Below are 22,643 nucleotides of genomic sequence, written 5' to 3' on the forward strand. Positions count from 1 at the left end.
AAGAAGGAACAAAGACACAAAGTCTCCATGAGAAGCTTTTGAAGGTTCAGACTCAGCTCAGTGCTCCTGGTTTCATTCAGACTCGTGATAGCCCCAGTGGGAAACGTGGTTAGACCGGCGGCAGGTAATTGAGGCTAATTGTGCTCATGATTTGCTGCAGCAGATAACAGGTATCAGGGAACTTCATCAGAGACTCGGTTTTGGCAGCTTGATTAGATTCCTGTGATTACTGAGCGTCCTGGATTCTGTTTGATTCTATCTGCTGAGTTTATCACGATCAGAGATTCTCATACCTCACAGCTTCATCTCTCTCTCTCTCTCCCTCTCTCTCTCTCTCTCTCTCTCTCTCTCTCTCTCTCTCTCTCTCTCAGGCCTTCGAGCGGTCAGAAAGTGACGAGGTCACCTTCGTCACAGAGCTGGTGAAGAAACTCCTCATCATCATCTCCCGACCGGCCCGGCTCCTGGAGTGTCTGGTAAGATTCAACCCCGGAACACATTAGTATAACCAGCAGTTAGGACTTTACTCCCCTAGAGCAGACCCCCGTTAGGTCTCAGCTTCACTGTAAACAGTTCCACAGAGGCTTCCCTCTGGCTTCCTTCAGTGGTATGAACCTGAAACAGAAACTGATGTTCTTGTGATGTTCTTCTAATTAACGGGTCTTCAGTTTGCTGAAATAACAACATCATGATGCAGATTAGTCCAAAGTCCAAAGTCAAGGTTTGTCAGGTCTGTCCTCAAGAGGAGAAGAAAACTACGTCTACAATGTTTGTTTGTTGAATGGAGGTCTATGAAAGAGGATTAGAGACACTGATGTTTCTTTAGCTCTGACCTTCTTCATGGAATGTTCCATTTGTTCTCAGAATTCTGACATCATCAAAGACAGAATTCTGACATCATCGAAGACAGAATTCTGACATCATCAAAGACAGAATTCTGACATCATCAAAGACAGAACTCTGACATCATCAAAGACAGAACTCTGACATCATCAAAGACAGAATTCTGACATCATCAGACAGAATTCTGACATCATCGAAGACAGAATTCTGACATCATCAAAGACAGAATTCTGACATCATCAAAGACAGAACTCTGACATCATCAGACAGAATTCTGACATCATCAAAGACAGAATTCTGACATCATCAAAGACAGAACTCTGACATCATCAAAGACAGAATTCTGTCATCATCAAAGACAGAACTCTGACATCATCAAAGACAAAACTCTGACATCATCAGACAGAATTCTGACATCATCAAAGACAAAACTCTGACATCATCAGACAGAATTCTGACATCATCAAAGACAGAATTCTGACATCATCAAAGACAGAATTCTGGAATTCTATCTTTGATGATGTCAGAATTCTCAAACACCTGCTGTTGCTCTCCATACAGACTATTTTTCTTGCAGAGGCAAAAATCAATTTCACCTTTAAAACTTCTACATTTTTAATTTGAATCCGTTAACGAAGGTTCAGTGAGATAAAAGAAACTCTTCAGTATTTAATCTCCCTTCCCTTCATCACTGATTCACAGTCGGCCGCCCTCATGACCGAAGATAAATTGATTGTCTTTAAACAAACATGAACATAGATCCTCATTTGTCACCCTATTATGAGTGTTTAGACACTGTGGTGTGTCTCACAGCGGGGGGGGGAGAGGATCCAAACACGCACTAAAGGTCCGGCGTGTCTGCTGCTGGATGGTGGAGAAATTTGCATTTAGATTAGAATTCCCTCCGTCACAGTCGCACTAATACCAGACAGCGGCCTCCTGCTGCCGGGCCGCCTTCCAGCCTGACTCACACAGACCGTGACCACTGAGTCATTGAAAGCCAGAGGATGCCTGAGTGTGTGTGTGTGTGTGTGTGTGTGTGTGTGTGTGTGTGTGTGTGTCGTCTCTTCAGGTGTTTTCTAAGTATCAGTGTGTGTGTTTGTTTGTGTGTGTGTTTGTGTTTGTGTGTGTCGTCTCTTCAGGTGTTTTCTAAGCAGCCGTGTGTGTGTGTCTAAATTTCATAGCGGTCTTGATGAGTCATGCAGCGCTTTCAAGGTTCCTGATTATGAGCAAAAGCTAAAACAGCAGCAGTGAAAATTGATTCCTCCGCCCTGATTTCTGCATGAGGCTGCATCTGGATTAGAGTTTATAAGAAGCTGTGGAGACGGATCAGATCCACCCAGACCCCCCTGACCCGGAGTCTGAGACGCCGCCGTCTCCACGAGAGAGAGAGAGGAATGAATTAACCGAGCAGACAGCGACCTTTATCAGAGAGATGATTTAAATATATCTGATTAATGCAAACACACTCCTCCTCCGCTGATGGGGATCTGATGGGGATCTAAGAAGAAGTCATAAAACATGTGAAATGTGCCTTTACATTTACATACAAAGTGTCAGTAGTTTAAGATTAGAGGAAGAATTCTGAGGCAAAAATGTTAGGATTGAATGACTGTAATCAGAATTCTGAAATCAAAACCAGCAATTTGTGATAAAAGATAAGATAAGAGATAAGAGAGTCCTTTACGCGTCCCACAATGGGGAAATTCAAGTTTGACAGTAACAAGTAGACAGTGCAAAAAAAAAAAAAAAAAGCATTCAAGAATAAAAGTTGGAATTTCTGTAAAAAAAATACAGTGTCATGATTATTAGATTTTCTGAAGTCTGAGAAAAGTTTGGAGTCTCTGTGAGGATCATTGTAAAAAGTTATTTCAGTGACTTGAATCGTCTCTCACATGAAACAGGAGTTTAACCCGGAGGAGTTCTACCATCTGCTGGAGGCGGCCGAGGATCACGCCAAGGAGGGTCACCTGATGAAGACGGACATCCCTCGTTACATCATCAGCCAGCTGGGGATGACCAGAGACCCCATCGAAGGTGAGGGACGGAGACACAGACAGAGACACAGACAGAGACACAGACAGAGACACAGACGTAGACACAGACAGAGACACAGACAGGGACACAGACATAGACACAGACAGAGACACAGACAGACACAGACAGAGACACAGACAGAGACACACACAGAGACACACACAGAGACACACACAGAGACACAGACAGAGACACAGACAGGGACACAGACAGAGACACAGACGGAGACACAGACGGAGACACAGACAGAGACACAGACAGAGACACAGACAGGGACACAGACGGAGACACAGACAGAGACACAGACAGGGACACAGACAGAGACACAGACGGAGACACAGACGGAGACACAGACAGGGACACAGACAGAGACACAGACAGAGACACAGACAGGGACACAGACAGAGACACAGACAGACACAGACAGACACAGACAGAGACACAGACAGAGACACAGACGGAGACACAGACAGACACAGACAGAGACACAGACAGAGACACAGACGGAGACACAGACGGAGACACAGACAGAGACACAGACAGGGACACAGACAGAGACACAGACAGAGACACAGACGGAGACACAGACAGAGACACAGACAGAGACACAGACAGAGACAGACAGGGACACAGACAGAGACACAGACAGAGACACAGACAGAGACACAGACAGAGACACAGACGGAGACACAGACAGAGACACAGACAGAGACAGAGACACAGACAGGGACACAGACAGAGACACAGACAGACACAGACAGACAGAGACACAGACAGAGACACAGACAGAGACACAGTAATGTCTCACAGCAGAAAGTTTAACAGATTAGATTTCATATGATTTTGTCTTTTTAAGATTTCCTTTATCGTCCATTGATTGTAATATTTCCCTCTTTACAGCCTACTTTTACTCTTGTTTGTAAACTCTAGTTTTTTTAAATGTGCTCCTTAAATAAAGTTATTATCTTGTGTTTGTTTGCAGAGATTAAATAAAGTTATTATGTTGTGTTTGTTTGCAGAGATTAAATAAAGTTATTATCTTGTGTTTGTTTTCAGAGATTAAATAAAGTTATTATCTTGTGTTTGTTTTCAGAGATTAAATAAAGTTATTATCTTGTGTTTGTTTGCAGAGATTAAATAAAGTTATTATCTTGTGTTTGTTTTCAGAGATGGTAAACCTGGATTGTTACGACAGCGAGGGCCCGCTCACACCGGAAACAGACGACTCCACGGAGGTGAGATCCTCTTTGATCCGTTTGTTTCTGCTCACTCATGAAAACACTCAGAGTTAAACACGGGATCAGAGTCTGCATGTAAATAACGTCATATAGGTTTCCTAAGTGTAGCTACCATTAGCAGAGCTAGCACCACTAGCCTCCAGTCCTCCTTCCAGGTCAACGTCCACATGCCTGAGCTGGTTCCTCACTGCTCTCGTGAATTGGTTATCTGTCACCTGTGCTCGTTTACATCCAGGTAGTAGAGCTTTAGAGCATTATGATCAGATGGACGTGGACTCTCTGTGACGGGTCTGGTGTTCTGTAGGGTCAGATATCATTAACTTCAGTCTGATGATGAACCGTCCCCCTCTCTCCGCCCCCCCTGCCCTCAGTCTGGCTCAGGTTTAGTTACAGGAAGTGAAAGAGAACCTCTGGAAGCCGGCCTGGCGTTAATGTGGATTTCAGTGAAAATGTTTGCGTCAGCTGTAAGTAACTTGGCTGGAGTGTTTTTATCCGTCTAATTTAGCTAATTTGTGCTGAAGAGCTCAAAAAAACAGGAAACACACCCTCCTCCTCCTCAGGCCATGAATCTCACATCGGGCTCGCCTCCAGCTGCCAAAACTCAGCTGAGCGAGCGAAATCAAGGACTGGAGGGAGGGAGGGAGAGTCTGGGAGTGACGACGCATTACCCTTATTTTAACATAATGTATGAATGAGCATTATCAGAGATACAGAGGTGACAGAGTCTGTGAGGACTGACAGAGCTTCCACTTCTTTAATGTGTAGAGACTGTTATTCTAAAAACTCTGTTTCAATCAATGCAAAAACCTTCCACAGAATGAGGAGCGTCTGTTAGGATGTTTCAGTTTATGTAGGGTTTGGCGCCCCCTGTGGACAAAGCAGGAAGTGCAATTTAAAGTTCAGGTTATCTGCATTTAATCATCTTTAAAAATCTGTATCTGGCGTCCAGTTTTTCTTTCATAAACCTGGACTAAAGTGAGCTGGATCATCAGATCCTGCAGGAGAAAGAGTAGATTTTGTGATATAAAAAACCCGATCAGGATTTAAAATTCGGACACTTTGGCCTGGTTATTTAAGGCGTCTTTTCTCAGTTTGATTTCACTTTGAATCACAGTTTCATGTTTAATTCACAGGGTAAGATTCGAGCCATGAAACCACCCGGAGAAGCCGACTTCCAGACCATCAAGCTGATCAGTAACGGGGCTTACGGGTGAGTCCAGCACCGTCCTCCTTACATGTGTTGACTTAGAGCAAAGACTTTACTCACAACATGCATAAAGGCTTAAAGTTAAATATTCACGTGTGTTCCTGTGAAGTGCCGTGTACCTCGTGCGACACCTGGACACCCGCCAGCGATTTGCAATGAAGAAGATCAACAAGCAGAACCTGATCCTGAGGAACCAGATCCAGCAGGCCTTCGTGGAGAGAGACATCCTCACCTTCGCAGAGAACCCCTTCGTGGTCTCCATGTTCTGCTCCTTTGAGACCCGGAGACACCTGTGCATGGTCATGGAGTACGTTGAAGGTAAGGAAGTAGACGCGTGTGTGTGTGTGTGTGTGTGTGTGTGTGTGTGTGTGTGTGTGTGTGTGTGTGTGTGTGTGTGTGTGTGTGTGTGTGTTTACCCTAGAGCGACTGTAAGAATGAGTAAGCAGTGTTAGACACGTCCTTCGTCCTCTTTCCTCACACTCAGGGAGACAGTTTCTTTTTTAGAATGATGTGTAGTGGTTCTCAGAGTGAGTCTGCTGCCCCTAGTGGATGTTAACGGTACTGCTGGTGATTTAAAATAATGTTTCAAAGATTACTTCCTTAAGGAGCATTTCCTTTGTTTCAAATTGGAGTAAATTGACAATTATAGCTCGCGGTGCTGCTCCAGGTCGTGGTCTTCCCGCCGCCGCTCGGTGCGCCTGTTGAATCTGCAGGCAGGTTTCCTCGTTCAGTGCCAGTTCTCTCTGTATTCAATTCTCCACCAATCGGGGCACAGAGTCTCCCTCTGCACCCTCAGGTACCCTGAAAATGTGCACATTGTTCCTTCGTGACCTCCCCTCCAAGTCAGAGCACTCAGAGAACATCTGAAAGGAATAATTTTCAGATTGTGGAGTTTTGATGTCTTTAGATTCAGAGTCAGACGGTTTAAACATGCAGGCTGTGAACTCTCTGTTGACCTGTCAATCAAAGAGTTAGGCCACGCCCACACAGTCCTGAGAAATGCTCTGACCTGTAAAATAAGATGTTTTTGAACAGAGTTGTTTCAGAGTTAAGGATGTTTATTTTCACTCAGATTTTTGTTGAAGCTTGATTACACATTTGATTTTGATATTCTATGTGAATTTTAAATATTCCATTAATGTTTCCTGAGGCTTTAAGTTCTGTTATCCCTCCCAAACACTCAAACACTCCATCGGCACCTTTCCTCTCTTTATATGCACAGTGGCTTGTCCTACCCAGTGGTGGTTCTAGACCAATTTTACTGTGGGGGGGGCAGGCTGGGGCCAAGGGTGTTGTCAGAGGGACACATTCAACCCTGACAGAAGAGACTGAGAAGGGCAAAACATCAGTGCATCCCTTTATACCAGACATATATACTACTGTGTTCTAGATCAACATGCAGACTGACAGCAGCTGTTTGGCTGTTTACACTCAACATGAGTCCCTTAGCACTCAAAGCTTCTTTTATTGTATAACAGTTTGGTGTGGAGGGGGGGCACAGGGGGGTCCAGGTTCAGTTTTGCAGGGGCACTGGCCCTTGTTGGCACCTCCCCAGAACCGCCACTGGTCTACCACGCCTCCTACAGTTCCTCTCCGCTGTGTGTCTCTGATATTTGACAATATTCATCAGCAGCAACGATTACATCAACTGCACATCACTTTTTAAGATTAGACGTCACACTTCAATCAATGCATTAACAGAAGGGACTTCCTGAAGGACCTCTCTCTCTCTCTGATCACCTGCAGAGCTTCTGTCAGGCTGCAGGAGGGCCAGAGAGCGATGAGAGCCATCTTATTCAGATAAAAACAGACTAATGTAAAGATGGTCAGGGAACATGCTTTGGCGGTCCGCCCAGGTTTCCTCTCTGTGTGGGAAAGACTGATGACAGAGTGAGACTTGACGCCTGTCTGAAACAGTCCTCACATCATGACGGCGCTCATGATTAACGCCTCTGCACACAGCGACAGGAGGAGAAATTTAAGTGAGCAGAGTGATTACTCTGTGATTACCATCCTGATTATTCATCCAGGGGGGAACATGAAGACCGGCGCCAAACTGAGAGGACACACAGCCAGTCGTTTCCAGAGCGGCTTTAATCAAAAGCAACAACGTTAAAATGACAAAGAAGCTCATTATAAGCTCATCCCATCAGTACAGGATGCTCTCTCTGCATCGTATTAAAGGCTGCTCTTAGTTCTGAAATGTTGTAAATCCTTTAATATCCAGGATGACTCAAAGCTCTGTCATCTTAGTTGACCGAATTAAGGTCACAAAGATTGCATGATTGTTGAGGCTGTTACTCACCGGCCTAAGAGGAGACTAAAATGTTCTTGGACACGAGGTACCCGGAGACGTCGGTGGTAATTGCTGATGTCGGCAGAAAGCCTAATGAAGTAATGAATTGTGCTGGCAGGAGGAGACTGTGCCACGCTGCTGAAGAACATCGGGGCTCTGCCGGTGGAGATGGCACGCATGTACTTTGCAGAGACCGTGCTCGCTCTGGAGTACTTGCACAACTACGGCATCGTGCACCGGGACCTCAAACCTGACAAGTAAGACCGGATACCAAATCTGGACTCTACAGTTCTAGACATTAAGAGGACGAGAATATAAAAGTTTAACTGAACTTGTTTGTGTGTCTTTCCTCAGCCTCCTGATAACCTCGATGGGTCACATCAAGCTCACAGACTTCGGCCTCTCTAAGATGGGTCTGATGAGTCTGACCACCAACCTGTATGAAGGCCACATCGAGAAGGACACGCGGGAGTTCTTGGACAAACAGGTAGGATGTGTGTCTAGCATGAGTCTGGTCCTGCTGGAGGTTTCTGCCTGTTAAAGGAAGTTTGTCCTTGCCACTGTAACTTGCTAAATGCTGCAAAGTGCTCTGCTCATGGTGGATTAAGATGAGATCAGACTGAGTCCTGACTGGAAGATGGGACTGGATCTGATCCGGTCTTGATGTTGGGTCTTTGTTGATACTAGAACATAGAGTACGGTCTAGACCGGCTCTGTTTGGAGAGAGTCTGAGGAGAACGTTTGTTGTGATTTGTGCTTTATAAATAAAGATTGATTGATTAGCTGCATTTATGAATCTGTGGATTTGAGCAAGCCTTGAGCACCCCCCTGTCACTCTGCGCCCCTAACCATGTATAGTTTTCATGAGTACTTTTTGGGGTTCATTTTTGACTCTTTTACATCTTCATTAAGGGGATAGGAGAGTGGATAGAGCAGGAAACTGTGAGAGAGAGAGTTGGTAATGACATGCAACATGGGGCCGCCCACCTCAGGGACCAGAGCCTCTGTACATGGGGCGCATAGTCCAACCACAAAACCAAACCAGTGTCCTTTCCTCTAAACTTTTACAACACTTGAGTTGTGCCGAATAGAGATGCAAAGACAGCTACAAGCAGCCCACATAATAATATTTAGGGTTTTGGGGTGGCCAGTTAGATGTTAGTATGGGCCTGAACCCCCCTGGCCAACTCCTGGATCCACCCCTCCTGCCCTGCAACCCAACTTGAGCACACAAGCATATAACTGGTTGAAGATTTGAATAGTGCAACAGCAGGAGCTTGTTTTTTTCAGTTGTCAGGTGACAGTGTTGAAGCCAGATCGCTCAACCAGCTGTGAGTGACTTGATCCAGAGGAGTGACCTTGGAGTTTATGATGACGCAGCGTGAAGAGGAGACAAATGTTTTCTTAACGGGGAGTTTGAGAGTTAATAATGCCGATCTTTGGTGTTCTTTATGTCCTCAATGTGTGATTTAAATGGCAGAGTTTAACAAAAAAAGTCTTCCTCTGTACAAATATCTCTAAGAGAAACATGAGAAATAAAGTTCAATTAAGAAATAATAACAAATTTGAGTTCAGCTTTTTAACATGGAGCTGTATGTGAATTGTCTCACTTTTGGGGCCAGCCTCAAGTGGCCACTCAAGGAACTGCAGTTTTTAGGGCTCCATTTCTGAGCTGCTCTCGCCTATATGAAATAAACTGCTGCAGGAAGACAGTTCATTAAGATCATTTAACTGACCTGCTTTTTGTATTCAATGCATGTTGTTATTTAAAATCACAGGAGCAGTGTCATCATATAAGACTCCTTATATTATGATCCAAGTGAAGTCTAAACATGAATCCTCCTTTGAAGTCTCATTTCCATGCTAAGATATTCCCTCATTGTGTGAACAGCATAATGAAGCGTGAAAAATCACACTGGTTAGCAGTCAGTGAATGATAATGCAGTATGTCCTCTGTATTATAATCACTTCTCTTTAAGGCACATTCATTCCCTGGAGTCTCTCATGCTTTGAATCTAATCCTCATTATTTCTTCTGTTTGGAATCATGAAGCTTGGAAATCTGTTAGCATTCACCGCATACGCATTTGCACATGAAAAACCTCGCCAGGGCTTTCATCTCGTCTTGGCATCTGTGAGGTGATGTAATTAGCCGAGCTGAGATATGCATGCTTCCTACGCATGTGCCTCAGACTCAGGGTCACCTGTCTCCGGCTCCACCGCTGTATACTGATAAGAAAGAGGGGAGGATTAAACGGATGCAGTGAGCTGGGGGAGAATAAACTGATATTTGAACGACCGGTAAAGTAAGATTATGTCCGGGATTCTGTCTGGTGTGCAGAGATGTATCAAGACTTAGTGCCCGGCTTTGTTATTGATCTTCTGGCTGTCTGCTTGATTCTGATTGGTCTAAACCCCTTGACGATGGTTATTAACTTTCACTAACATGAGCAACGCCAGAGAATAACTGATCACACGTCATGTCAAATCAATCCACATAAAAGATATCATTGATGTATGAGTGTGACTCACAGGATGTGTGTGTTGTTGTTTCCTCCAGGTGTGTGGGACTCCGGAGTACATCGCCCCTGAAGTGATTCTCCGTCAGGGTTACGGGAAGCCGGTGGACTGGTGGGCGATGGGCATCATCCTGTACGAGTTCCTGGTGGGCTGTGTGCCTTTCTTTGGAGACACTCCAGAGGATCTGTTTGGACAGGTCATCACAGGTGAGATATCAGACGTCTGATATTTACACTATATTATAAAGGGTGTTTATCATTAATACACCTCCTCCCTCTCTCTCTCTCTCTCTCTCTCTCTCTCTCTCTCCCTCTGCTGTGTTTGGTAGATGACATCATGTGGCCTGACGGGGACGAAGCTCTCCCTCTTGATGCCCAGAACCTGATCTCCTCCCTCCTGCAGAGGAATCCGCTGGTTCGACTTGGCACAGGTGAGTCACCCACATTCATGGCAATGTTGGTTTACTTATGCTTGTGTTAGCTAGCCAATGATATACTGACTTGCTAACTGTGATGTCTAGCTAGTAGCAATGTTGGGTGGCTAATAGTGATGTTTGCTAGCTATAAGTAATGTCTGCTTGCTAACAGGTATGACTAGCTAACATGAACATTAGCTTGCTCACAGTTAAAGCAAACAGCAATACTGGTTAGCTAACAGTAGCACTGGCTAGCTAATGGCTTACTTATGCTTGCGTTAGCTAGCTAATGATATACTGACTTGCTAACTGTTATATTAGCTTGTTGATGTTAACATTGGCTGGCTAACAATAACAGTTGTGTTGGCTAGCTTACGGTAATGTTAGCTAGCTACTGGTAATGTTTGTTTTCTAGCAGTAATGTTGACTACATAAGAGTAATGATGTCTAGCTAGTAGCAATGTTGGGTGGCTAATAGTGATGTTTGCTAGCTATAAGTAATGTCTGCCTAGCTAACATGAACATTAGCTTGCTCAAAGTTAAAGCAAACAGCAATACTGGTTAGCTAACAGTAGCACTGGCTAGCTAATGGCTTACTTATGCTTGCGTTAGCTAGCTAATGATATACTGACTTGCTAACTGTTATATTAGCTTGTTGATGTTAACATTGGCTGGCTAACAATAACAGTTGTGTTGGCTAGCTTCCGGTAATGTTAGCTAGCTACTGGTAATGTTTGCTTTCTAACAGTAATGTTGGCTACATAAGAGTAATGATGTCTAGCTAGTAGCAATGTTGGGTGGCTAATAGTGATGTTTGCTAGCTATAAGTAATGTCTGCCTAGCTAACATGAACATTAGCTTGCTCACAGTTAAAGCAAATAGCAATACTGGTTAGCTAACAGTAGCACTGGCTAGCTAATGGCTTACTTATGCTTGCGTTAGCTAGCTAATGATATACTGACTTGCTAACTGTTATATTAGCTTGTTGATGTTAACATTGGCTGGCTAACAATAACAGTTGCTTGCTAACAGTTATGACTAGCTAACATGAACATTAGCTTGCTCACAGTTAGTGCTGATAAGTAAACAGCAATACTAGCAGCAGCTAGCTAACAGTAATACTGGCTAGCAATGTTGGCTTTATTACCATAGCCAATGGTTCGACTGGGCACAGGTGAGTCACCCACATTCATGTTCCCTCACCTTAAGTCTCCAGCTCTTCTTTTTCTTTCCTTTTTCTTGTACATATAAAATAATAAGTTGTTTGTGAGGCGGTTTTTGTGGTTGTATATTTTTGTTGAGTCCCTGGAGAGCTCTGACTGTCATCCTGCCTTTACCTCGCAGCTTCACTTAACTCAAATAACTCAGCTCCTGTTTGAGTCGAAGCGCCTCCAGTCACTTCAGGGCTTCATTTTTGACCTGTCTGTTCTCCTCCTCTTCTCTCCCTCCTCTTCCTCGTCCCTCCAGGTGGTGCTTTTGAAGTGAGGCAGCATTCATTCTTCACCGAGGTAAACTGGAACAGCTTGCTGAGACAGAAGGCCGAGTTTATTCCCCATCTTGAGTCAGAGGAAGACACCAGTTATTTTGACAGTAAGTCCACGGTGGCGGTGGCGGCGGCGATGAGGCAGCGACCACAGATCCCCCTTTAGCTCTGGAAAATCTTATACATCGTCACGGCTCAGGGACTTCTGAGTCATCGTCGTCTCTGTACAACAACCCGGTTAGGCCTGCAGGGTTTCCATGATGGATTCAGGAAGCTAAGAGGGGAGGCTGTTAGTGCAGTCTTATTTTTAAACTTAAATGGAACTATTAGACACACACTGGGAGGTCTGAGTCTGCAGATGATCATGTGCACAGAACTCTGGTGTTATACAGACGAGTGATGATGTGTTTGAATCTGAAGTTTGAAAAACAAAGCAAAAACCTAGAATGCACTGGGCTACACCTTAAGCTCTATAACATGTACATAGGTCATGTTGGCTAGCATGGTTAGTGTTAGCCTGCTGACAGTAATATTGGCTTGCAAATGGTAACACCTGTTAGCTAATAGTAGTTTTAGCTAAATTACAGTTGTGCTGGCTAGCTTACGATAATGTTAGCTAGCTACTGGTAATGTTTGTTTTCTAATGATAATGTTGGCTACATAAGAGTAATGCTGTCTAGCTAAAAGCACTGTTGTCTGGCTAACAGTAATGTTTGCTAGCTATAAGTAATGTCTGCTTGCTAACAGTTACGACTAGCTAACATGAACATTAGCTTGCTCACAGTTAAGGTTAGCAAGTAAACAGCAATACTAGCTAGCTAACAGTAATACTGGCTATCAAAGGGTCATACTGGCTAGCTTATGACAATGTTGGCTCTGTTATCATAGCTAATGATATATTGGCCTGCTAAGTGTAATATTAGCTTACTTATGGTAATGTTGTCTGGCTAACAGTGACGTTGGTGAGCTTACAGTCAGCTAGCTACTTGTTATGTTTGCTATCATATTGTATTACTGGCTAGCTAACGGTAATGTTAGCTACAGACGAATAATGCTTGCTTGCTAGCTTACATTTATATTGGCTTTGTTTACAGTAATGTTGACTAGCTAAAAGCAATGTTGGTTATCCAATGGTAGCATTGGCTAGCTTATGATAGTAGTGACTACCCATTGTTAATATTTACTGGCTTATGCTAATATTGGCTTACTAAGGTCATTTTGGTTAGCTAACTGTTTATATTGGCAAGCTGAAAATTGTGTTGGCTAGCTAACAGTAATGTTGACTGGCTAATTGTAGAGCCTAACTCATGGTAGTTTTGGCTAGCTCACAGTAATGAAAGGAAGGAACTGGTTAGCTGTTAAAATGACCTGTTTTGACCATCTTCACTTTCCGCTGTGTTTTCAGTTTCTGATTAATCAAAATACTTTAATTCAGCTGGATATAACAAACTGAAAGCCTCCGATGTTCATCATGGTGTCATGGCGGCTTTCTGATGATTCTGATTTACCTGTCTCCCTCAGCCCGGTCTGAGCGTTACCATCATGTCCAATCCTACGACGAAGACGACACCAACGACGATGAGCCCGTGGAGATCCATCGCTTCTCCTCCTGCTCCCCTCGCTTCAGCAAGGTTCTCCTTCTTCTTTTTCTCTTTTTCCCAACACAGACTCTAAGTACACCACAGTTCAATCATTGCCCCTTAAAATCCTTGACCTGGCTCTTTGTGTGGTCCTGCAGGTGTACAGCAGCATGGAGCACCTGTCCCAGCTGGAGCATAAACACCCTGGAGTGACCCTAAGGGAGCACAAAGTCCCCCGGGAGGACCGAGTGGCCAAAAGAGAAAGTCTGGGCAGCTTCACCCTCAGAGACAAGAGCTGGAGGACTGGATCACCTGAGATGTAAGAGAAATAGAGACATTTATTGTATATATGAAGATGAATCATGATACTGCATTAACACTTGAATGCCTTGTGTTTTCAGGAAGCGCTTGTCCTGCTCAGAGTCCTCCTTCCTGGAGAGCGACTCCAGCCCTCCCTCAGGGGCACGGAGACGCTTCTCCGCCCTCATGGACACACACCGCCTGGCCTCTCCGCTGGAGGTGGACTCTGAGGTTACCGTCCCCAGCAGGCAGCAGCCGGTGAAGGCGAGGGGGGTGTCTCTGGAAGGAGCCATGGGTGCTGTCAGCGCTCAAATCGACCAGAGACAGATACTTAAAGAAAGCAACGGGATCACGGCTGCAGGTGAGACCGGATGGAACCTGACCTCTGAAGCTTAACTAAAAACTATGCTTAGTTTGCAGACAGTCTGTACGTGGGGGGTCACTTCTTATGAAGCTCTTTATCACAGATCCCTGTTTTTAAATTTGCAATCAAGTCAGACAAAGTCTTCGATGGGTTGACTTACCAAATACTTCAAGGGAACACTCTAACCCCCGTTCTCACTGGGATTGATCTGTTTGTTTCACAGAAAAGCTTCTGAGACCTGCCGATGCATCAGTGCCGATACAAGGCAGTCCTCCTGTTCTGGGGATCCCAGACCCACAGGGGCCTCGTGGGGCGACCACAGACCTGGTCCTGCGGAGAGTTCGCCACCAGCAGCTCTCGGCTGAGGGAGAGAAACGCAACTCACGACCGGGAACCAAAGTCATCAAGTCTGCTTCTGCTACCGCTCTGTCCGTCATCATTCCTGCAGGTGAGTGTGAAGTTTTGATGGAGGAATCTGATTGGACGAGAGACAGGAGCAATAATGTGTCGTAAGTTAATTCTGTCTCTCTCCGCAGTGGAACAACACGTCGCCTCCCCTCTGGCGAGCCCCATGTCTCCACGCTCGCTCTCGTCCAACCCGTCCTCCAGAGACTCCTCCCCCAGCAGAGACTACTCTCCCATGGTCAACGTCGTTCACTCTCCGGTCACCATCCACCGCTCGGGGAAGAAGTACGGCTTCACCCTGCGAGCCATCAGGGTCTACATGGGGGACAGCGACGTGTACAGCGTTCATCACATGGTCTGGGTGAGTGAGGCGAGAGAACGCCATGAAGAGGATATTGAACCCTGGGGAACACAAGTGTGATTGAAACACTACCGACTTCATCCAGAGGGGGCGCCAGAATCAACACAACATGAAAATCACTTACTGTCCCTTTAATTGTATTAATTTGTCTCTTGTTTATTATCACAGCACGTGGAGGATGGAGGTCCAGCCCAGTCTGCTGGACTCAGTGCCGGTGACCTCATCACACATGTAAACGGGGAGTCAGTCCACGGTCTGGTCCACACAGAGGTGGTGGAGCTCATCCTGAAAGTGAGGACTTCTTAGAGCTGCATTTTTCTGATTTTATAAGAAGTTTCAGGAGAATTCGCTCTTAAAAAAACGTGATTTATGACTCGTTTTTATCTTCAGAGCGGGAGCAAGGTGACAGTTACAACCACTCCGTTTGAGAACACCTCCATAAAAGTGGGACCCGCCCGCAAGTCCAGCTATAAATCCAAGATGGCACGAAGGAGCAAGAGGACGGGAGCCAAGGAGGGACAAGAGTGAGTTACCGCAGAAGAAAGATACTGTACGTAATCTAACATCCTGTCTGTGTTTATCACACTCACTCTGATGTTTCTGTGTCTCCAGTAAGAAACGCAGCTCCCTCTTCAGGAAGATCACCAAGCAGTCCAACCTGCTGCACACCAGCCGCAGCCTCTCCTCTCTGAACCGCTCGCTGTCATCCGGAGACAGTCTCCCAGGATCCCCGACCCACAACCTGTCCGCCAGATCGCCCACACAGACGTACCGCTCGGCTCTGGAGTCCCCGTACCTGGGTGAGGAATCAGTCTTTAAATATTCTAAACATACTTACAGATAATTAAACACAGAAACTCCAAATGTGGCTGAAAAGAAAAACATTATTTTTGTGTACCCTGATAATTGAAGATCTAACAACCAAACAATCTTAAGTCTTAAATGTCTCAATGCATCTCCTTTGATTCAGCCGTTATTAAACACAGTGGAACATGTTAGATGATGAGTTTTAAAATTGCTTAGTGCACCTTTAACACGCTGAGGAGTCTAACAGTCAGGGCTGAGATTCTTATAATGTGGTCTGCTGCCCTCTGGTGGACTTTTAAGGTACTACAGGCTACATTCTTCCTCACACGTGTTGATGAGAGCTGATAAAATAGAGGTTTGACTGAGTCTTAGAATATTTTTGAATGCCTTTTTTTAAATTTAGAGGAAACTTTTTCTGCTTTTTCAGTCAACATTTGTCCGTATTCACTAAAACTCACCATAAAGACATCAGCTGCCAAATACCTGTTCCTTTAGACTTATTTAGAGCTTTGTGACGCCAAACCATCAAATTATTTTTTAAGCAAGCAATTATAAATGTCTCTGTAACACATGACTTCCAGTTTTTGTCATGCTTGGGCAGCCCAGCGCTGGTAGAGGTCAAACCAAGGTCGAAACATGACTCATCATAAATTATTGTCTTGGTTTCAGTCGTTGTGACTGTTAGTGTAGATTCATTGTCAGCCTTTCAGTAAAAACCTGTTCAGCTTTTAAAGTCAATCAATCTTTATTTATAAAACACCAAATCCCAACAATGTTCTCCTCAGACTCTTTCCAAACAGAGCCGGTCTAGACCGTACTCTATGTTCTGGTATTAACAAAGACCCAACATCAAGACCGGATCAGATCCAGTCCCATCTTCCAGACAGGACTCAGTCTGATCTCATCTTAATCCACCATGAGCAGAGCACTTTGCAGCATTTAGCTAGTTACAGTGGCAAGGACAAACTTCCTTTAACAGGCAGAAACCTCCAGCAGGACCAGACTCATGTTAGACACACATCTGCTGAGACCGTGTTGGAGAGAGGGATAGAGGGAGATGAAGAGAGAGAGAGATGATGGTGGGGAGATGGATGGTCCACAACAGAGATCCAGAGTAACCTACGAGACAAGGGAGCTCAGGGACTCCAGAAAGGTCTATGGTTAGTAACTTTAATGGGACAGGAAGAGTTAAAGTGAGAGACAGGCAGAGAGAGGAGAGAGAGGGAAAGACAGGATCCCAGTGTGTCAGTCTATAGCAGCATAACTTAAGACCTGGTCCAAGCCTGATCCAGCTCTAACTATAAGCTTTATCAAAAAGGAAAGTTTGAAGCCTACTCTTAAAAGTAGAGAGGGTGTCTGCCTCCTGGACCCTGACTGAAAACACAACAGTGAGTATTACTGACATGTTCTGATTGACGTCTCCTCTCCTCTCCTCTCCTCTCCTCTCCTCTCCTCTCCTCTCCTCTCCTCTCCTCTCCTCTCCTCTCTCCTCCTCTCCTCTCTCCTCCTCTCCTCAGGTACCTCCTCTCAGAGCAGCTCTGCAGCATCCAGCACCCCAAACTCTCCGGCCGCCTCCCACCACATGAGACCCAGCTCTCTGCACGGCCTGTCCCCGAAGCTCCACCGTCAGTACCGCTCTGCACGCTGCAAGTCTGCCGGTAACATCCCCCTGTCCCCCCTCGCCCACACCCCCTCCCCCACCACCTCCTCTCCTCCGCCTCTCAGCGGGCACACGGTGGGGAGCTCCAACACCACACAGATGTTTCCTGCCAAGCTGCACTCCTCTCCTCCCGTCGCTCGCCCTCGACCTAAGAGCGCAGAGCCGCCCCGGTCCCCTCTGCTGCAGCGGGTTCAGTCAGCAGAAAAGCTCGGCGCCCCGATCCTGCCTTCTTCCTCTTCATCATCATCCTCGCCTTCACCCCTGACAGGCGGGGTCTCTCTACGCAAACACAGCCTGGAGGTCTCACACGGAGACTACAGGAGGGAGTCCTTCCACTGTGAGCACAGCCTGCAGAGTCTGCTGGAGATGGAAGGAGAGAACGGACCTGCTCCTCCCTCGCCTTCATCCTCCTCCTCTCCCTCGCCTCCCATGGGCGGGGAGATCGCAGGTCTGAAGCCGGCTCGCAGGATGGGGAGGCAGGAGTCGCCGCTCAGCCGGGATACGATGCTCACAACGAGAGAGAAGGACACACAGACGACACTGTCTGAACTCGCAGGGAAGAAAATGGAGAGCGTGGCGGCTAAAGCGGACGCCAAGAGCAACGTCACTGAAAGTAAAACCGCTGCTGAGGTCTTAAAAAAGGATGTAAGTGTCTCTGCTGTGGACACAAAGTCCAGTCCAGCTGCAGAGGCCAAACCGAGCGCAGGAGACAAACCCCAAACTGCAAGCAGCTCCAACTCTGAGGCGACCGTCTGCAAGAGTAAACTCAGCGAGAAGAGCTCGACGCCACTCGCATCAAAGGGCGTCCAACCACAGGACGCCAAGCAGCAGGGGGACAGCAGGGCAGCAGCTAGACCTCAGGAAGGCACGGAGGAGAAAGGTAGACCCGCTGCTGGATCAGAGAGAGTCAGCATGCAGAAGGTGCAACCTGCAGAGGCGTCCAAGCAACGCCGAGGTCCAGAGAGAGGAGACAAGACCACAGAGACCGTCAAGGTGAAAGGACCTGCACCCCCCGTCCCCACCCAGGTCCAGACGCACCCTGCAGTCAGACCTAAAGTGGAGAAAGTCTCGAGCAGTTACCGCGGCGCCAAAGAGGAGAGGACCCACCTGGAGGTCCTTGAGGAGAACCCCATGTCCCCTTCCTCAATCACAGCCTCACCCTTCTCCAGCAAGTCCCGCCCCGTGTCCCCGGGCGACAAAGCCAGCTTCGTCACCCAGCTGACCAGCGTGGCCAAAACCGTCCTCGGGCCCATGAAGAGCGGGTCCCAAGAAGGGGCTAAAGCGAAGGACGGCTCTAAGTCCGGAGAGGAGAAGCGAGGGGGCGCGGCGGGGAAACCGGAGCCTCAGTCTGGAGGCGGACGCAGAGGAGGTCAGGGGGCGACTTCAGCGAGCGCTAACCAGCAGGAGAGAGGAAGCGGCCGCAGCTCGAAGCATCACTGGTGATACAGAAAGGTTAAAAAGAACTCAAACTCTCCCATGTAATGCCTTCTAACTGTAGCATCACACATATCATGAGTCACCATGGCGTCAGACGGACGGAGGGGGATCCAACGCCTGAAGAAAAAAGACCAAATACTCCACATGTGGACACGAGAGGTGGGAACAAAGATGCATCAGCCCTGTTTGAAATGTGTGTGCTCATGGTTTCATAACGTAGGCCTGTGTATGTTCTGTGTGTTCTTCATCATGTGATGTACATAGAGAAACGTCTTAATGCATGTAAAGAGAAAGAATATCTAAAAAAAAGTTAAGAATCTACGCAGACCTGAAGGTAGAGATCACTGTGAACACCTTTAACAGGAAACTGTTAAATACGAGTAAACTGAGGACTGTGTGTAATGATGGACGACACGACTACACCTCCAAGTGAAGCCAAAATACTCTGAGGCTGACATTTTATGATAACCAAAACACCTTTTAACTCACCAGTAAAACCACAAAGATCCCTCAGGTCAGTACAGGCCTCAGCTGAACTGGCTGTACGCTCTACCTCCCCGTGATCCTCCATTCCAAAGGAGAGAAAAGGAGAAGACTCTGCAGAGAGAAATATTAAAAACAGGCCGGGACGGTAGAAGCAGGGCAAGAAGCTGGCTAGGGATAGGCTTCATCAGGCTAGGCTGTACGCTCTACCTCCTAGTAATCCTCCATTCCAAAGGAGAGAGGAAAGAACAACAAAGAGAAAAGCCTGTAGAGAGATGCTAAAAAGAAACAGGGAGGAAGGAGCCAAAGCAGGGATCTTAAAAAGGTTAGGCTGTATGCTCCACCTCCCTGTAATCCCCCATTCCAAAGGAGAAAGGACAGAAAAACACAGAGAAGAGCCTGTAGTGAGATATAAGAAAGAGGAGAGGGAACGCAGAGCCAGGGTGGGAATCTTAAAGGGATAGAGTTCACCGTGGTCATGTTAGGCTGTACGCTCTACCTTCCTCTGCTCTCCAATTTAAAGAGGGAATGGAGAGAAACAAAGGAAGACAGTTTTAGAAGAAAGAAAGGAAAGGGAAAGCAAGGTTGAGAAGCTTGTTCGAACAAGAGCTTATCCCCCTCAGAACAGGGTGTACGCTCAACTTTCCCCCACTCCCCAATTTTCACAAGGGAATGAAGAGAAGTGAAGACAAGTTTAGAGATATCAGAAAGAAGACAGGAAAGATACAGCCAAGGCAAGAAGCGTGTTTGGAAAAGAGCTTATCTTCGCTAGGTTAGGCTGTACGCTCAATCTTCCTGCAGTTCCCCATTTTTATGAGGAAAGGGGGGAAGAGAGGAAGAAACAATGAAGAGATGAGACTGTAGAGTGATGTTGCAAAGAGGACAGGGGAGATAGAGCCAGAGCAAGAATCTGAAATGGGCTAGGCTGTACACTCTACCTCCCCCTACGCCTCCATTTACATGATTGATGAGAAGAGAGAGGAACAAAGAGTCTGTAGAGAGATACTAGAAAGAGGAGAGGGACTGTAGAGCCATGGTTGGAATCTTAAAGGGATAGAGTTCACCGTGGTCATGTTAGGCTGTACGCTCTACCTTCCTCTGCTCTCCAATTTCATGAGGGAATGGAGAGAAACAAAGGAAGACAGTTTTAGAAGAAAAACAGGGAAGGGAAAGCCAGGGCTGAGAGGCTTGGGAAAGAGCTTATCCTTGTTGGGTTAGACTGTATGCTCAACCTCCCCAGGGTTCCCCCCTTCAATGAGAGGAGAGAAAAACAGAGGAGAGTGTGAGGACAGGGAAGGCAAAGCCTTGTTTGGGCTGGAGTTCACCCTCACCAGGTTAGACTGCACGCTCTACCTCCTCCTTCGCCTCCATTTTCATGAGAGACGAGAGGAACGAAGAGTCTGTAGAGAGATGTAAAGAAGACAGGAAGAGCAGAACCAGAGACTCGAGGTCGCCCCCATCAGGTTCGGCTGTTTGCTCTACCTCTCCCTCCTCTACATGTTTGAGAACATCTATCGACATGTGTTTGGATTTTCTGGTCCGATGTGTTAACAAGGAGGAAGCAGGTTTTATGACCCGTCAGAAGGGGGAGTGCTAAATGTTTTGGCTTCACTGTTAGGGAGCTGTCATGTCGTCCATCTTTCCCCACAGTCTTTGGTGTGAACAAGCTGGATTCTGTTGTAAACGGGCATTACTCACATTTTAAATCAGCTCCAGTGCCATCACTGAGTTCAGCCGAGTCATCAGAAACCAACACATCCTGTCTCCCTCCTTCGTTAGATTAAGAGATCAGTCTCAGAGCGACGACGGAAAACTGGACCGAGACACCAAAACCGCCGAGTAAAGATGGAGTCAGGTAGCTTCAGACGTGTTCAAGGGCTGGATTCAGTGATCGGAAACAGGAAGGGGAGGTGAACTTGCACAGGGACGCTATGCAATGTGCGAATAACGCCACTTTTTGGTGTCCCCCGATATCGACGTTTACATTGTGCTCAAGAAGAAGAAGAAGAAGAAGAAGAAGAAGAAGAAGAAGTAACGGAGAAAAGGGTTGCAATAAGCCGAGCTAACACTTTGAGTTTTAAATGTTCTCCATTCATCTTAGTGAAACGTGCAATGATACAGTTATTTAACAAACTAGTGAGACAAAGTAAAGAGCCAAAACGGATCAGAGAGGTGAAGCTCTCTCTCTCTCTCTCTCTCTCTCTCTCTCTCTCTCTCTCTCTCTCTCTCTCTCCTCTCTCTCTCTCTCTCTCCTCTCTCTCTCCTCTCTCTCTCTCCTCTCTCTCTCTCCCTCTCTCTCTCTCTCTCTCTCTCTCTCTCTCTCTCTTTTTTCTATTTATGCAGATGTTTGTTTTTAACTTTACGTTTGAAGGAAAGTGCCAGTCTCCTCATTTTAAACACGTGTTTGTTTTGTTTACACTTATATGTTTGATAATAATATGCAATCCGACAGTGCCCAGTTCCATGAAGCTGAGCAGCCTGGTCGTGTGACATAGCTGTAGACTACACACACACACACACACACACACACACACACAGACATACAGACACACACAGAGAGCCAGGAGGGAAACATGAGGAGCATCTTAGTCCTGAGGTCTTGTTCTCTCTTGTGTACTGCAGAAAATAGATCTCAGACTTGTCTTAGACTGCCACCTGGTGGATAGCATCACATGACACCCTGAGTCTGGAGGTACCCAGAGGAGATAATAACACATTCTCACATGTTACTCTCTGTTAGATAAACACACTTCAGTCACTTTTAGATGATTTACAGTCTTACTCCAACCATTAGTAGATAATGGTGATCAGATATTAACTCTGTGTTTCTGTGATGTGAGGATAAAGCACTTTATTTTGTGTATTTTTTTTTATTTATACGGTCTGAATATTTATTTGTGTTTCTTCTATTTATTAAACTTTTTTATTTATTCAGACTTTTTCTTACATATCAGTTGAAATCCGGCTTTACTACTGAAATTAGCTGTTTATACATTTTACATTTAGACTTTAGGAATCTACCAGATCTGTGTGATGACCCCCCCCCACCTGCCCCCTGTAGTGTGCTGATCCATGAGTCTGAAGTTGTGATGTTGCTGTCATGGTCATCTTTGTCTAAGTGTTTACCCCTTTTTTTAAACAACTGTTGTCGTCCATTACATCGCTGAGTATTTATGAGCCACTGTTGTGAAAAACCAATGCAAAAAAAAAA

The 22,643-nt window shown here is 46.0% G+C and overlaps 1 protein-coding gene and 1 long non-coding RNA gene across 5 annotated transcripts in view; one reads left to right on the top strand and one right to left on the bottom strand.

The window, feature by feature from the left end:
- Positions 1-21,695, top strand: part of LOC117832073 (microtubule-associated serine/threonine-protein kinase 1-like) — a 62,206-nt gene extending 40,511 nt beyond the window's left edge. For all 4 annotated transcript variants that reach the window (XM_034711036.1, XM_034711035.1, XM_034711037.1 and 1 more), the window contains 19 exons: positions 372-473; positions 2,745-2,877; positions 4,045-4,112; positions 5,249-5,325; positions 5,432-5,640; positions 7,737-7,875; positions 7,973-8,105; positions 10,178-10,343; positions 10,466-10,567; positions 12,020-12,142; positions 13,557-13,666; positions 13,774-13,934; positions 14,017-14,276; positions 14,503-14,727; positions 14,816-15,045; positions 15,214-15,336; positions 15,436-15,569; positions 15,658-15,845; positions 17,370-21,695. In XM_034711036.1, the coding sequence (XP_034566927.1) occupies positions 372-473; positions 2,745-2,877; positions 4,045-4,112; positions 5,249-5,325; positions 5,432-5,640; positions 7,737-7,875; positions 7,973-8,105; positions 10,178-10,343; positions 10,466-10,567; positions 12,020-12,142; positions 13,557-13,666; positions 13,774-13,934; positions 14,017-14,276; positions 14,503-14,727; positions 14,816-15,045; positions 15,214-15,336; positions 15,436-15,569; positions 15,658-15,845; positions 17,370-18,955 (4,269 nt within the window). In that variant the 3' untranslated portion in view covers positions 18,956-21,695. The remainder of the gene's footprint in view (positions 1-371; positions 474-2,744; positions 2,878-4,044; positions 4,113-5,248; positions 5,326-5,431; positions 5,641-7,736; positions 7,876-7,972; positions 8,106-10,177; positions 10,344-10,465; positions 10,568-12,019; positions 12,143-13,556; positions 13,667-13,773; positions 13,935-14,016; positions 14,277-14,502; positions 14,728-14,815; positions 15,046-15,213; positions 15,337-15,435; positions 15,570-15,657; positions 15,846-17,369) is intronic.
- LOC117832078 lies at positions 5,459-12,113 on the bottom strand. Its single transcript, XR_004635135.1, has 3 exons — positions 11,756-12,113; positions 10,150-10,321; positions 5,459-5,612 (listed from the first exon to the last, which is right to left on the bottom strand). It is a non-coding gene; the product is annotated as an uncharacterized LOC117832078 (long non-coding RNA).
- Positions 21,696-22,643: the final 948 nt, after the last annotated feature.

The sequence above is a fragment of the Notolabrus celidotus genome, chromosome 20 (genome assembly GCF_009762535.1).
Source record: "Notolabrus celidotus isolate fNotCel1 chromosome 20, fNotCel1.pri, whole genome shotgun sequence".
In the NCBI taxonomy this organism is placed as follows: Eukaryota; Metazoa; Chordata; class Actinopteri; order Labriformes; family Labridae; genus Notolabrus; species Notolabrus celidotus.